General features: G+C 34.7%; 1 protein-coding gene across 4 annotated transcripts in view; it reads right to left on the reverse strand.

Moving 5' to 3' along the window:
• LOC149572842 (DExH-box ATP-dependent RNA helicase DExH7, chloroplastic-like) overlaps window positions 1-18,006 on the reverse strand; it is a 356,903-nt gene that overhangs the window by 38,415 nt on the left and 300,482 nt on the right. For 3 of the 4 annotated variants that reach the window (XM_089813915.1, XM_089813914.1, XM_089813916.1), the window contains exon 32: window positions 12,811-13,026. The exons of the other annotated variant lie outside the window; for it this stretch is intronic. In XM_089813915.1, coding sequence (XP_089670041.1) covers window positions 12,811-13,026 — 216 coding nt within the window. The remainder of the gene's footprint in view (window positions 1-12,810; window positions 13,027-18,006) is intronic. 4 annotated transcript variants of the gene reach the window in all.

The following is an 18,006-nucleotide window of genomic DNA, read 5'->3' on the forward strand; positions in this document are numbered from 1 at the left end:
AGGAAACCACTTTGATACCAGTGTAAAAACCCCACTTGGCTATATCTGACAATACTGATTTTTCCTCACTAGTCAATTGTGGACATTTTGTCAAACCTTTTTGCAAGCATCTCTCTATCCAAACTTGCGAGGAAACAAATACAATGTAGACTTGGTATTTCAAAATGAACAGTTTATTAATCAGTTTCACAATAAAATCAAGCAATATGTGCAATGAGATCTAATTTTCATTAATCAATCTAGACTAACTTTTCCAAATTGAATTCCATGAATTCCAAATTCACAATTGCCATAGTCTTTAAAAAATTCCCCACTGCAACAGTAAGAAGAAATATAATGATAAATGATGGAACCTGTTATGCTGCCAAGCTATGCCCAATATATGATAAGATATCTCAAGTATGAGTCCACCTCTTCAAAACAGATCTCTGCCTTCTACAACCTCCCAGACAACCACCATATAAATGGCAGCCCAGACTCAATTTGAAGATCCATGGAAACCACACAAACCCTCTAGTTGCGGATCGCTCCCCACCCAGAATTAATTGCAGGCCACATAAACTGAAATTCAGGGCCTGTATATAGAAGCGTAGGGTCTGTAAGTTTGTAGGCCAATAGAAATAGACACACGTCTAGTGTTAGAGATCACAGATCACAATTAAGTGCAAACTCTTGCAGAGAAAGGACGACAACCACCAAGAATATGCAGAGGCACCTTTCAGCATCAAAACATAGGCATGGAGATAATTCCCAATCGCTGCTTCAGCTCCAACACAATAATTGTCTTCCAAGCAACAACTAGAGCAGAAGTGGAAGATGCTCAACATCAATTCACTACACTCCAAATCCAATCTACTATACCTCAATAGTAGGTTGCATAAACTTTACTTTAGGAAACTCACATCAAACCCTTATATCTCAACAAGGGCATAGAAATAGAAATCAACAACTTCACGAAACTCTTCACGAGCAACAAGAAACAAATAAATAATTGAATGCTTTTCCCATCAAATGAGCTCATATTTATAATCTCCAAATGACACCAGTTTCCCAAATGTAACTCTACTTAAGAAGCTTCCTCAACACAAACATCATTTTATAGCATTAATATATTGAAGTGCCATATAACTTGATTTATTAATTTCTTTTGGCTCCCAAAAATGACTTTTTCCATCATAACATAATATTCTGACACACAAAGCCATTGTTTCTTGTGCCCACAATTTAAACCTTTTTAACCTGATTCCAACGAGCTATGATACTAAGGTGACCAACATACAACACCAATAAAAATAACAACCTCAACATATTTATATGAATAATAATAATTCACCCATCTTGCAAAAATGAATAAAGAAGCATCAAAATCGAAATCTGACTAAACCAGAATGATCCTGATCAAGAAAGACAATGAATGAACCCGACAGTGTGACTTACTATAAATAGATGCTCCTCCCAAGATTCTTACAGTCCAAATGAGAAGTCCGAAATAAAAATTGAGAGCATTACTCAACTATTCTAACTCAACTGAGTTCATCAGAACCAACAGATGACTTACTGTAAATAGTAAGTCCTTCAAAACTTGGCCAAAACTCACCATAGGCTACTAGAGAGCCTAATAACTCCTCAATTGACAACCTCAAATCTCACTATCAGCTCACTGGGGTTGCGATGATGAACTCACCTAACCATTGCAAGAATCTACTAAAAATGGGGACATTATAGTTTTTGACATTACAGAATCAAAATTGCTATATGCCCTATCATACTATTGTACTTTCCTTAAATGTTCTTAGAACACATGTGCCTTCCGACTAGTATGGTCGATTTCAAGCACAAAGCCATGTATGTAATGCCCCCATTTTTGTCAGTATCAGAGGTTTAGGGATTAGCCTATTATTGTGATCCTCATAGGCTAAATATTGTGGATACAGGGTCTTTTGAGGTAATGGTTTGGCTTGGGGTGTCTTATCTTATCCACAATTCAGTAAGCTACAAGTTGGTCTGTTTGGCTTTAGTTTTCTGTACTTACTATTTGTGGTAAGTTGGGTGTTGATAGAGATGGACCCTTTCTATTTTTGGAAAGTGCATTTGGTCACATGGAGAAATAATAAGTATGACTCCTATTTCAGATCACATATTGAAATGATGAGTATTTTGGGAGTTATTATATTTTTAGTTGCCAAATTATTATTAATTTATTAAATGGCTTATTATAAAGTTATAATTTAACTTTATAATTTCACTTAAGTTGAGAGTTATCATTGGAAAGAGCCATTTATTAATTAGTTAAGCCAAGCCAAGTGAAAATTTTTTATGGAAGCTTCTAATTAATGTTGTGTGGTGAAGCTTCTTGAGTGAAGTTACATTTTGGCAACCAAAAGGGCATATGGAGGCTATAAATACAAGCCCATTTGTTGAGAAAAGCATGCTTGGATAATTATTTGCTTTTGTTGCCTTTGTGGCTTTTTTTTTGAAGTTTTGATTTTAGTGCCTTTGCTTAGGTATAAGGGTTTGATATTGAGAAGTGTGTTTGCCTATCTATAGCTATGAATAATGTGGTTGGTAAGGCTTCATTACTGCTGTAGCTGATTGTTGCATGTCAACAATTGAGAAACTTCCTTACTTTTCATATTGTGGTTAGGAAGACTTTGATTTCTATTGGAGAATCAATTTGGTGCTGCTGCGAATTCGGTCTTCATTATTTCTGAGAATTTGGTGATTGAGAAATCTGCTCAACCATGCCAATCATCTCTGCTGTTGGATGCGGTTTCAATCTGCAAATTGGTGAGAAAGAATGATAACATTGCTGAATATTTGTCATTGCATTTTTGAGAAATTGTATCAGCTTATTTGGGCACATGGTCACTGATTTGTGAGTGTCTGAAATACTGATTTCTGGGTGGTATTTAACTCCTAATGTGGGTCTGATATATTGCCTAGCTGGGGAATCATTTCACATATATTGCATACCAATTTTGGCGCTTCATCTGCTTTTACCAAGGACGCCAGGTATCTTTGTTGTGGCATGTGTTTGTTGCATCATAAGACGTCATTTCCCCTTATACTTGAGTGTCTATTCTTACTGCTGCTGGGCGTATCTATTTGGGTTATATTTATGCAATTTCTGGGTAGTGTTGAGTGGGAATGGTTCTACAAATTGGGTATCAACTCTAAGATTAATAGGCTCCATCATTTATTTGTAAGTTTGATGAATTGTTGCAGCATATTATGTAAATGAATAAACTTAGAAATTGTTGTGAGCCACTCATTATTTCAGAATTGAATGTATGGCAGATTTATATATCAGGGTTGATGTTTATTTTTAGCATTCATGCATCTATCTATCTAGATTTCATATTCTTTGAAGATTAAGGTTGTTAGCCAAGTGTTTGACAAAATGCTAAACTTCTGATTAATGGGGAAATTGATGTTTGTTTGAGCTATAACCGGCTAGGGGTTATTACAGTGTACACCCTTTTGGACTACCCATATTTTACTACACACACTTGGACACTTGTGTAATCAGCAATGATGCTCAACCTGACAAGAAGCATAGGCACCAGGTAATCGCATTAGAGACTTAGATGGAGTTAGTTGAAGAGGGCGACACCAGTGGAGAGGAGTTAGAGGAAACCTCTTTGAGGGTTGATAGAGAAAGCAATAAGTTCTTTATGAAGAGCCAAGTGAAGGCGACTGGCTGTATTGAGTGAGAGGCTTTAGATAGAGAGGAGGGAGCTAAGGGTATTGCAAGAGTCACAACATTGGGTTGTATTGTGCCATTGGGTGGTGTCATACTTCCGAGTGGTGCACCAACAGGTACCCCTACACCATCAAGTAGTGTCACAACAATAGGTATGTGAGTTGTCTTTGCTCTAGGCCTACTCCATGTCAGCAATCAATTGGTTTTGCCAGCTATTTCAGGTGTGATTGTGGGAGCCATACTTGTGCCACAATTTAGATAACTGTGGATGCCACCCACTGTGACACCTAATACGAACAGTGGTTGAGCTCGTAGAACCAACAATCGAGGATATGGAGCAGCTAGTAGTTAAGGCCATTGAGAAATTGATAGCTAAGGCTATAAAGTAGCCAATAGGCACTTAGGAAATGCCCAAAGATGTAATAGTTTAGTTGGTGTCCCAAGATGGAATCATTGATGCTTGGTTAGTGCTATTGGGTGACTCCCATGACACCTACTAGACCTGCACCTCTTTCACCACAACCATCAATGTAGTTGCCACAACATGACTTTGATGAATGGAGTACCCATCTGAAGGAATTAGAGTTGGAACTTTTGCATGGAATGGCTATACTAGGCAGAGGAGTCTGAGGGAAAGGCTCTTGTGCAAGCCCAACACAAAATTTTCTAGACTCACGAGGAGTTGGCTGCCGTCAAGCAATTTTTGGTGGATATGGAAGAAGGTGCATAAAGGATGGTGGCCTCAGTATAGGATCTAGCTTACAGGAGGGTGGATCAAGTAGTGGAGTTCTTGCTCACATTTTCTACAAGGGGTCGTGTGGTGAAGTTTGTGCAATGTTTCATTCCTCAAGGATGGCCTAATACAAAGACACCTACCATAATGGAGAACTGGAGGCTTTAGGAGCCAATAGGGGAGAGTAAAATCACTCCTTGCTCAAGAATCGCTCCACATTCAAGAAAAGGGGTTGAGATTGTGAGGATGGCAACTATTACAGCTCGAGAGGAATCAGCAATTCAATTCCATATGGTATAGGATGAGCTAGTTCAATAGAGGGATCATGTGGAAGCTCTAGAGGACCAGTTGGACCATGAGAACGGTAAGTTGGCAGCAGTTGGAACTTGTCTTATTGAAGCACTTGAGAAGACAAATAAGAAGCACAACAAGGTTATGTAGATAGTGTTTATGGTGAAGACCACTTGGGAGAGACAATTATTAGCTTAGAGAGATCTGCAATGACAAATTGAGAAGGCTCAACACTTGAGGGAGCAGCTACCAACATCGACATCACTTGTGCCTTCTTTAGGGACAAGCTCCTTGATATCTTTTATGTATAGTGTACTCTCCATTTTGTTGTGTCGTGCAAAGACTTTATTTTTTGTGGGGGAAGGGGAGACGATGTCGTTAGGATAATTAGCAGTTGCTAATTGTTACTGAGGGGTCAATGATTGGAAGACAGTTGACACTCAGAGGAAGTTAGCACCCTTATGTATAACATTGTACTTATTTTTGAGAGAATGTTTTATGGTTGTGGGTATAATAACATTATTTTAGCTATTTTGGAGATACATTGCAATTCTGTGATCAATGAAAATATATATCTGTGAGCTCTATATACATTGTGCATATGTTTCTTGTTAAATTTTACTTGTACTCTATCATGTTTTGAATACTACCCTTTAGGACAAACATTGGGTACATCTACAACAGATGAAATCAAGGCTCATGAGAATAATGCAAACTATTAGTGGATTAGGTGATTAAGAGTTCTTGAAAGTCATGGGATGTAAGACAACATATGAAGTTTGGGAAAAGTTGGGCAACATATATAGAGGAAAGATCAAGCAAATCATATTGTAGAATCTGCAGAATAAACTTGAGACTTTGAGAATGTTTGAGGAGAAAAATATTAAATGCTACCTACATCGGGTGAATGAAATTGTAAATTCAATCAAAGGAACTGGTGGAATAAATAAGAGAATGAAAATTTATTGAAAATAAGACACCATAAATTTATTAATTTCCAAAAAAAGACTACAAAGAGGTCAAAGGGACTATGAGAACAACAAAAAGGGTCAGTCCACAATAGGGACACTAAACATCATCCAAAGAAAGAAAGCAAAATTCGAAACAAAAACAAATCAGGTAGTCCAAAAAAATTCCCTAAACACTGGTAAGGATTTTGAACAACCGTGAAGAACCTTAAAACAAAACGATAGGCTATAGGACTAGTCAAAACCCTAGGATGATTCAAAGGGATCTTGGAAGAGGAAGGTCACTGCTGATAGGAGCTCGTCTTGAGCTTCACAGATTTGGAACAAAGGGCAAGGCAAAGTTCAAGCTTGGTGCCATGTGTTGCATGAAGCCACATGATGAAGTGATGAGTTGATAGGGTTGCAGCATCACAAGGTGTTAGTGTTGGAGTGTGTGGTCCCATATCCTAGTGACTTCCTAAAAATAAAGGGAAAGGCATCTTTGGTCTATGTATCTGAAGAAGGCGATAAAAAACTACAATCAGGCCCTACAAAACACTGCTGACAGCTATTCAATAGAGTGATGATATGCATAAATACACTTTAGAAGAACTCTATGGAGTAGTTTCTACCTTTAAGATGTATGAAGTCGAAGAAATCCAGTATACAATGAATAATGTTGCATTGGAGTCTACTAAAAGAAATAAAGATCTACTTGAGGAAGGTTGTGATTCAAATTCTAACAAAACAAATTTTGTCAAAAGATTGAAGAAAAGACCAAAATAATATAAAGGTAAGTTATCCTTCAAATGTTTCAGTTGTCAAAGAGTAGGACCGATGCTACTAAGTGCCCATTGAAAGATGATTATAGGATGTCTGATGAGGAAAAAGAAAAATATAAAACGTATAGTAGAAATGCTAGGACAAATAACAAAGATGATGGAAAAACAAGCTTTTGTTCAATGGAGACTTATTCTCTAGAGGAAGACGACAGAAAAGATTCAAATGATGAAGTCTAGTTCTTGGTTATTAAGGAGCAAAATAATTATAGACCTAGAAGACAAAATGCTAGAAAAGAACTTGTGAAGATTTCTCTGCTTGCTAGAGAAGAATCCAGACCTTGGATGATCAAATCACATGGCCAGGGTTGTAGAAGAAATTTCATTAAGATAGAAACTGAAAATTATAATGCAGGATCAGTCACATTTGTCAATGAATGCTCTCTACATATTTTTGGTAAGGGAACCATATCTATTGATAGAAAAACCCATGTAGTGTAAGTTGTACAATAAGGGATTTGAAGCTTTATGGATATAGATGTGACATTGAAAAAGGTTCTAGAAGAAATATTGTAGAAATAAAAAGAAATAGGAATGTTTACTATCTTAAAGAAAATATTGGAGGGTATTGCTCTTTTGCTTAGAGCAATGAGTGTTGGCTATGGCATCATAGCATAATAGGGCATCTTCATATGATGTAAGATACTCAATTGCCCTTCTCAAAACTCACAAAACTCACACAAACATGATTGCAACAATTCAATCACTAACATTGAACTCTTTCACTAAAGAAAACTATTACAACTCTACATCACAAATTACCAAACAATTTCAAATTAAGCTATTAATATAAAACTAAACTCTGCCCCAAGTTTCTCATAATCTACAACACAACCTTTCCTTGCAATTCCCTTGCTCTTATTGTGCAATTCCTCATCTCATCATGTACTCTCTTGTACCTCTGACAATGCGCGCATAACCCACACACACAACCCTGGCCGACTCTCAATCTAGTCCTCCCCCAGTGTGTTTTCTCTTCCCAACATAGCTCCTTTACCATGTACCATTCCCTCCTCGACCAGTTCTATAAGAAAACAAAACCTTGAGGATGTCCGCAAAGGTTACAAAATTTGTCTTTGCACCTACTAATTTGATTTGCTTGAAATTAACTAAAGTCTATTCAATAAATCCATTTAAGCTTAATTTGTAATCACTACATTCACCACACATCTTTGAGGCATTTGGTCGAACACTTCATATGCCTTGTTTGTGCTTTCAAATTAACATAAAAGAATTGTAATGTCCCTTGTATATTATTTTATAGCTTAGACTACTTTTGCCTTTCAAGAGATTTCTCTAATTTAGAATTATTGATTGGATAGTAATAATCTGTTATTTGGAAATTCTATACAAATTTTTTATGGTGTAATAATTGATGGGAATTATCTTTAGCAATTCTTGTATCAAATTATTAGGTTAAACGTGAGCGTTCAATAAGGAATCCTACTCACTTGTTTAGGTGTCTTCCACTATGTAAGAATATGATTATAATGAGATCTATAATATCTTATCTTCTTTGCTCAACCATAAGTCTTGGATAAATATAGGAATAAACACTTTGGTATTTTGATCATATAAAAATAATGCTGTTATCCCTGATTTTTCCTTAATAACTTCAATAGATGTTTCAGTTACTCTTGGCGTATATGTATTATTGATATCTTCTCTCCAAGTATAGTTGTTTTATGGTTCCTAGGTATGGTGGGAGAAGTATAACTTGCAAATATTTAATGTATATATATCCTTCCCCTAATTTGTTCTATATATCTTTCCTATTTTGTAATTGAACTATATATTCTCTCTCTCCATGAACTTATTTATGTAGACAATATCTATCATATTAATCATTCTGTATTCCCTTGTAATGTCCCGTTTTTGGGACATTGGAAATTCTTTAGTCCAATTCATAAAATATTAATTTTGGCTTAAGGGACCTTAATGGAAATTTATTAAATTGGTCAACTTAATGTTAAAAAGTGGGTTAAAGGTGACATACAAGGAAAAAGATGAAAACAAGAGAAGGAAACTAAAGGCTCACAATTTTGAGCATAAAAGAAGGATGAGGAGTTCATTTTTGGTTATGCTTAATTGTTGGTTTCAGATCAGTTTTCTTTTGGAGAAACTTGGAAGCAAACTGCTTTCATTTTCAGAACCAGCTATGAGAACAAAAAACTCTCTAGCTGGACAATAGTGGACGAGAACCCATTGTTTGTGGGAGATGTCATTACAAGTGTCTCACTTGTGCTTACACTTTATTATATTTCCAATCTGACTGTACTTATGCATTTAAGATAGGACTTGATGCTAGTTATTGTATTGCTGATATATAATGCAATAACATATTTTGAGATATTTTAATGAACATTTACTAGTTCATTGCTGGTTATTCCTGTTGGGTTATTTGCAAAATATATATGTTTATATTCGGAAAATTATTTTAAGTAAATTTAGATGTAATATCCTACTGGGATATTACATCACAATTATTTTTTAATTCCCAATTGTCTGACCTACATGTTGGTAATTTGATTCTCTCCCTCAAATCTCCACTACTATCCTCTTATATAACTTTTATTTCTAGCGATTCATGTCTTAAAATTGAGGGGACATCTTTTACTTACTAATGATACCATTTGTAAGCCATTATTTAAATTATTTTTTACCTTATTAACGAGCCTTTCTTGTTACTAACTCCTCACTAATTTCCTGAACAAACGAGCCACTTAGGAGATCACATTACTTCAAAAATGGCTTATTGTTTGCTTTAGCTGTCATGGTTTATTTGTTGGTAAGAATTGAACGCTCTGTCATTTTATTCTTCTTCTTTATAATTAGTGTCTTCTTCGTGGAGAAAAACTACTACATTCTTATTCTTCTTCATGTTTCTGTCGGTTTTCCTCCCCATATCTTTTTTTTATCAGTCTCTTATACTTCCCGTTTTCCTAGCAGAAAGGGTTGTATTTGAAAAGATGCATCTTCTACATCAAACTGATGTTTAGACACAATCCATCGGATCACCATTGGCTACATTCGGTCCTTCATTATCGGTGGTTAAAGTGCATAATTTTTGGTTGACATGTAATATTAATTTAAATGTTATGAAAGATTGGACACCATTGGGAATCCTAACACTCATATTATCGTGTTTGTGACACTATTGCTAGTGGCAATCTCCGTGTAGTTTTAGCCTAAGATCAATATTATTAATTAATATTGAAAATTACTGTCTTTAACTCTTCTCTCTCTTGCCAAATATGCCTTGGACTAAGACTAACTTTGTGAAAATTTTTAACTATGTTTTGACATCCAACCTTATGCTATCATCGATTGTTATTGATGTTTGAAATTTTGAATGATAATTGCACCTTGACTAATTTTCATGAAATTACTACCATAGTATTGACCAAATGAAATGATCCATTAATCTTCACTAATTTGTGTTGACATTATTAAATCTTTGACTATTTTCATAAACTGAGGCAATTTCTATTCTACAAATTGTAGTCCTGCTATCTATTATATATTACTGTTTATCTCTTGTTTATTTTTTACAATGTTGTCATTAATTATTTTATATTTACAATACGTTGGTTATGCATTAATGTTATCATTATTATCTTTAATATTTATTTATATTCTATTTCTTTTAATATTATTAATTTTTATTAAATCTTTGTCCAAAATGGGGACATCACAAGTCTGCCTAGGTAGTTGCAACTACAACATCTAAACAAATTTTAACCTTTATGATTTGACTGATTTTAATGCTCCGAACCAAAGTTCTTACCTTAATAGGCTGACCATTAGAGAGGACCACAGTTAACTTGCTTATCACAGTTAACTAATCAGAAAGCTGGAGCCGACAACAAGCAAGATGTCAAACAAAAGCCAAAAAGAATTGAAGAAAGCAAACCAACAAATGTTTTTTGGTGGTGCTGATTGCAAACTCACCCAGGTACTTGTGCACCATCATAGCCTTGTGGAAACATCCACAAGGTAAACTGAAATAGTCTCATTTTTTATTGATGACTAATGTATTTTAATAAATATTTCAATGCATAATTTTATTTTTTTTGCAGCACAGACAGAATGTCATGTCCCCTCTTCTAGCTTATGGAATGACTACTGGAACGTGCAGCAAATCATTAGTAGATGATAAAAATTTACACAAAATCATTAAATCAAGATTCTATAATATGTTAGAAACGATAATTAACTATTCATAAAGTACTACCCCTTAATAACCCTCCTCATCCTCAGGAGGAACTCTTCTCTGCTTTACCTAATGCTCTAGTAAGAATAATTCTTGATTAGGCAATCGTCATATGGAGAGTGTCTCCTTAAAGCTTCTGGGATCTCTATTAATGAGTATACTCATTAACAATCGATACTTGGAAGAGATCCCATCTCTAACATATGCGTATGATTAACCACTACAATATATATTGTCTCTAGAGATCTTCAGTGAATCTCTCCCTGGATTCTCATTTGGGAATCTTGACATTCATATAGAATGTCCTCTAATCTCTGAGTTCTTATTTAGAGGAACTAGAAATCCAATATATGAATATCCCGTACCCATCTCAATGGGTCTCTTTGAGAACCAGAAAGTTCTCATCTCTATTAAGCAAATATTTTAACAATCTAGTGAATCAAATGAGGCTTACCTCCGTTCCTCTTAAATGTGTGATGATTGTTCTTTGATCTCTACAATGTACTACTGTCTCTGTCTTTGTATTTTTTATTATTAATCTCTGCAATCAGCTACTCACTATCTTTGTATTTCCCTAGTATAAGAATGATCTGCAGATCTCGGTGTATCTTATTGGCTATCTAATTTCTTTAGCCATTATCCCTTTACTCCTTGTTATGGTGTCTCTGGAATTATTATCTCTGTGGATAGTTTCCCAGTGTTTGGTAATCCTTAAGGAAGTCCTATCATTCTTGCACCATGTATTACTACTGGCTTATGTGGCTGTTTGATACTGTACCTTAAATCCCTTTTGGTGGCTTCCGAATAGTATTCCCATGTCCTTTCTTATCACTATCGATCACTTTTATTGGGTTTGGATTTATTTGTGGCGGGATGATTCTGCGATCCACTGTTTGGCTACTTATTCAATGCCGGCTGAATGGCCTTTAATTTTGGTGATTTCTTCTTTTCACAGTCCCTAGTCATCTGTCCACGCTGTCAGGATTTGTCTTATTATACAGTTTGTTGTCTTATGCCTTATCTGGGTTATATGCTTTCCCTATCATTGCTTGATGACTCTATGTCTGATTATCGCTCCTCTCGATGAATTATTTTATTTTGTTCTAAATGCTCTGATCGTTTTTGTTGTCTATCCTTTGTTAGTGTTCTTTTTGTCCTGTGCTATGATGTCCAATTGGCTTTCCCACTGTCCACTCTTATATGAGTGGCAGCATTTACATGAATGACCACTGGATGCTGACCAAGGGTGCAAACTCTGGTCATGGCTTGGTCATGCTGCTAGTGGTCTTTCTATTTTGTTTGTTTTTATAATATATCATATTTTAATTGTTTGTATTATAATTTTTAATATCCTACTTCTAATATATATTTATTACATATTTCAGATAATTCCCTAATATAGTATTTCAATTATTTATAGTGTTTAATATTTCAATTCTAATTGCAACATTTCTTTCATATGTAATTTATTAATATATATCTTTATAAATATAAAATGTTTATTAAACCAGTTATTTTTGTAAGTTAAACGTATGTTTAAAAAGGATTCCATAAATTTATGATTACATAATTTGTTTTAATAAATTACATACATATTCATTTTGGGGTTATCACATAGAATCTTCCGCACTGTTAAAAATTATATTGTGTTTTAATAAGACATTAATCCATTACCATAAAAATAACATTGTAACGCCTACAGTTATTAAAAAAACATTCCAAAACTTCAAGATCTTTGTGAAATTAAACATTATCTCTTATAGTGGACGCACGCTTTTCCTATACTTACTTTTCCAAACTATCAAGAATGTATTATCAAAAACACTTCTTATACAGAAAAATTTATGCTAAAACTATAGTTATCACTAATTTAAAGGACATTATTACTTCACATATTTCTACAATATGATTGGTAAAGGTTTCAAATATAGACCAGCCTATACTATGAATTGTTAAAAAACAATATTGTTTCATTTTAAATCTGGCAGTTACAGTTTTAAAGCCACTATCTTATCCTGGTGCATTGGTTTTTCAAGATGCTTGCGTATAATGTCAATGAACTGAACTTCCAAAAAGGATTGCACCTTCTCAAGGAAGACCATGAATGGATAACGAAACTCAGATGCCATGTGGTTTATTGAAGTAGGGTGGACAAAAACTTCATGTCGTCCATCAAACCAACGTGGTCGTTTGCTTGGAGCCAAAAGTGAAGGTCGACTATTATCACCAGTGCGACCTAATTTTATGCTACCTTCCTCCATGGCAACAACGTTGGGATATAATCCTGCACACAATGTTGACTGCAAATGACAATAATAACCACAATGTTAGACAAAAACAAGGAAAGTATAGCAATGTCCACAAGTGACCAAATAGAGTCAATGTGCATTTGCGTTTGCATCTAGATATAACAGATATGAACTAGATTAGGAAATAGCCCTGGTAGCTCAAAAACAACTCAGCCTAGATATATGGAAATATCAAAACACAAATCAAGAGTGGGTATATCTATGCTAGATACATCTTAGCTATTGAATGCTCAAAAATATATATGCTGAAAGGGAAATAAGGAAAGAAGAAACCTCTAAAAGCCATAGATAAAGATCAGGACAAGAAACTGGTGCAATACAAGTTAATGTCAACCCAAAATTAAAAGCAGGATTTTGGGAGTTGGAGTTTAGTTTGTCACTTTTATTCCAGCATAAGGGTAATTCTATCTTGGATTTGTTTGTTACACAATAAACTACCCTAAGTATTCTATTTTAATTATTGCTGATACCTGTACGAAACCCCATTTCAAGGCCATTTTTTGTAAGATGATTGTCAGTTAATCCTTGACAGTACATTAGGTATAAGTCAGTTTTGTTCATCTAGTCAAATTTGTCAACGAGATCTTGTTATTTGTCTTTCCAATATAATGATTTTGTTAAAAAATGAGGCTAAAAATATGAAAACAATGGAGGAGACAAGATGCTGAAATGAATTCATAATTCCTTCAGCTACACCCAAAGAGAAATGATACCAGAAGTTCGCCCCAACAAAATGTGAATTCATTCACAGGAAAGTCACCTTCACCTAATCAAAACAAGGCAAGAAGAAGGAGAAACAGATTTTCCAGCTGGTGCACAGTTTGAATGGCCTAAAGAAAGTGTGCAAAAGTAGCGACAAATTGGAAAAGTTAATATAGAATTCCACCAGCCACATATTAGGTGCACATTTAAGGTGGTCAACCCTGTAAAAACCATGCCTTAATGAAGACGAATTGGTACAGGCAATAAAGAACTCCTACAATGTAAGAATATATTGGGAAACCTTTATATTGGCTGAAGCACTGGAAATTCATATCAAAACAGGGTTAACAAACGCAAAATCCATGTTAGCTCAATTAACTCAAATCAGCCAACTGCTGGTCACACATTTTTCTTGGACCAAACAGTGTGAAATTCTACCAAAAGTAAGGGTAGTTGGACTAAAACTATGCAGTAAGCATTTGAGTTGAATTGTCACAAGAACACTTTATGGGTGGTTGAGCCAACATAAATCTCCATCTCAATGATCGATAAAGTGATGAAAATGTGCTAGGTGATAACAGCTCCTAAAAGAAACATAGACCACACCAAAGTAAAGCCATAACAAAGTTTGAGAGTTTAGTGCACTTTTGCCTTGGTTTACACCATACAAAACATTTCTAGAGGATAGCTTTTCTAACATAAAAGCATAGCCAAGAGAAAAATATTAGTTGGCATGGCAAAGGGGGAAACATAAATTAGCAATTTTTGAGCACACAACAGGGATGGTTTAGCCATAGAGAAGGTGCACCAATCATGCTTGCGAGTGAAATGCTGAGAAGCACCAAAATCTATATACCAAGCAACAGATTTTACATGGTTTGCATTTCTTTTACCAGGAAGGCATAAAAGGCAGACTTTTTCAGCAACATTGTCTTTAGGCATAGGGCCTCCTTGCTTCTGTTGTTTGGAAGTCAATCAATTGCGACAATCCTTGAGCAATAGACCATGTTTGTGATAATAGTTACATTAAACCTTCAAACTATCCTGACTAGGGCCATTTTGTTGAGATGACTGAGATTGCAAAGATTTACCTTTATCCTTGTGAAAAGATTTAGCAACAAAGGCTTTCTTTGAGGAGGACAAGGTGGCACTTCTACCAAACTATTGTTTCCAATGATCCTTCTACATAAGTTTGGTGCACAACTCTGAAAATTTTAGATCTAATTTAGTGGAAGTAATGTTGAGATTCCTTATTAAATGCTCATAAGATTTAGAGTCGACTCTTCAAGGTGACAACTGCCATATGTTCTTGTTGATCTCAAATGTCCTTAATCTTCGTGAGATGCACCTATAAGGACATGCATTTATCCATCATAATGGAGAGCAACTGGTTCTTCAAAAAGAATGCTAGACTCTTTCCAGGTGTCTCATGCAACTCCTTTAGGTGTTGCAGGATGTCTGATGTTGACTTGCTAGATGGAATCTGAGGCAATTGATCATTTGAGACAGGGAGCTTGAGATGCACAACAACTTGATTTTGGTCATTAAACTTGTCCTAGACTGCTTGGATTGTGGTAGGATGAGTCTGTTAATGAATTTTAGCTTCGATTGGATTATTTCTATCGATCAAATCAAATGCATAAGAGGCCTACTAGCCTTGAGCATTTGATCTCTATCCTTCTTCTGTATTAACCTATGATTATTGCTAATCATAATACATGATTAATAAATAATAAGATAACAATCATGTATACATATATAACATTGTACATGTATATTATTAATATATAGATACATGATTGGAATTGAAATAACTATTATCAATCATGTTAATGATATTAATCAAGTTGTTAATACTAATTAACATTAGTTTGTGATCGGTGGAAAAACACATTTCTACATGGACTATGTCAACGTAGAGACATGTCCCTACCTAGACATGTCCCCACTTATTTATATATCTTTTTGATCCAATCTGACTTGGGAGGTATAGAAATCAATAAGTGCCAAACAAGCCTCAACAACATTCTATATAGAAAAATATAAAACATTATAACCTCTAAATATGAACAAACTTTAACGTGGTATAAGAGCAGCGACTCCCAAGCCTGTTAGAAATAAGAGAAGACAGAGGCGGAATTGGAGACTGTTGAATTTGTAGAGGCTTTATGAGTTACTGAGAATATTAGATTGCACAACTTGTATATGGATGCGCTTAATGGAAGATTGCAAGGAATGTTGTTGTTGGAGGCACTATCATTTTCTACTGTTAGATCCGATATTGTTTGAAGTCTATAGGATGAGCTTGGATGTAGATAGTAATCTAGGCTTGTTGCTGATATGTGATGCTTGTTGCATTGGTATGTTTTTTTGTCTCCCAAAGTTAGATCTGCGAGCTAGGGAATTCTTGAAATTGGACCGGATCTAGGTGATTTGAATGTTTGTTCTCAATGTTCTATCCAATGTCAGTAATCCAAGCTGGAAATATGTCACACAATGTTGTTGGGAAGGCATTAAAACTTGGTTTCCGCATTGGAGCAATGCTGCTATTGGACTCATTAATATCACTAGAGGAAGCAATTTTATTGTCTGAGCCCATGTTGGATGTCAATGTTCATGTGTTGGATCACACTTGCTTGAGGCTATGCATTGTTGACCATCAAGATGTCTTATTGTTGAATGTAAAATGTGCTTCATAATTTGAACACACTTGGTAGTGGATGTCTTCCAAACGATTCAAGGGCACTTGTGTTGTGTTTGGCTCAGTGATTGCCATGCCTTGCAAATTGTCAATATCCATGCTGATATAGACGTGTTAGGCAATGCAAGAGCTAATTGCGCACTATTTGTCCTGTTGGTTTGGCTCCATTATTGTTTACAAAAGCCTCTATATGTTTGTTTCTATTGTGCTTGCGTACACAATATAGTCATTGACATATACACAAATTGTTCCAATCAATTTCTTTTCCAATTAAAGTAAAATCTCTATCAAATCCGATTTAATTAGTAGTTGTGATTTTTTACTAATATCAAAATTGAGAGGCACCATTGTATTCGATGTGGCCATCATGCGTGGTGAGGTACCCTTCATAGAGGGCATCACAATAGTATTTGTTAGTTATGATTGGGTGAATTGACCATATTGGGATAGGCTAAGCGAGTATTGAGTGTTTTTGTTGATTCATTAATAGTGTTGTCCTGCATTTTGTCACCACAAAATGCAAGTAATAGTACAAAACTTTTTCAACTTAGTTTTGCATTTCTCTGAGTTTAGTTTTTTATTTAATTGGTTAGTATTGATCAACCTATCAACTCCAATTAATAGAATGAATCCTTTTAGTGAAGGCTCTCATCAAGTCTTTTTTGTTTTTCTGTTTGCCGAGCCTATGCTTGAGTTTTGAAGTTTTCAAAGTCCCTTTTCTCGTTTATGAGAGTGTGTTTGTTGGTTTTTAGTCCTTTGGTTTTGTTCAAGTCATTGCTTTCGGTTTTCCCTTCGATTTGATCTATCTTAGGGCTCAATAGAGTTGGCAATCAAAAGATATGACCAATTTAGTGCCCAAAAAGTGGACCTTTTAGGTACAATTACACGAATTAAAAATATCAAGTTATATTTTTAAGTTGACATTCACGTTTTAAAAAATATAACATGAATTCATTTTATGTTTTGTTTTTTAATTACTTTTATCATTTTGATTTTTCACTTAAAGCAACTATAGTGCACTTTATGTTATCTTTTTAAGTTGAGTTGCTTTTTGATTTTTCACTAAAGTAACCATATTAACTGTTTGATTTAATTTTTGATTTTTAAATAAAATGTTCTAGTAAATATTACTTTTAAAAAGTTATTTGCACATTATATTTTAAATATAATGGTGCAGATGTTATTTACGACCCATTTAAGAAATATTTCATCAAAAACTAAATTGACATGTGCTTAATTCATCACTTAAGTTGTGCAAAACATGTCTACAAGCACATTTAATTCAAAATATGTCATTGCATCAAAAAGGTGAGATTTTGAATGAAAATGCATGTAAGTGCATAAAAAAGATGCAATTGCATATTCCTAAAATTAACTTAATTACTAGTTTAGGTTTGGTTTGAAATATGGGTTCAAAGAACTAGTTCACCGGTATAGCAAAATTTTCAAAAGGGTTTTGGGTTCGTCTATACAAAAAACATGTAAAAATTATAAAAAATGATATATATACATATTTATGAAGCCTAGAAGCATAGAGTATCATAAAATCATATGATGTAAACTAAGTT

This window comes from Cupressus sempervirens, chromosome 2 (assembly GCF_028749045.1).
Source record: "Cupressus sempervirens isolate cs-2001-9-10 chromosome 2, ASM2874904v1, whole genome shotgun sequence".
NCBI lineage: Eukaryota > Viridiplantae > Streptophyta > Pinopsida > Cupressales > Cupressaceae > Cupressus > Cupressus sempervirens.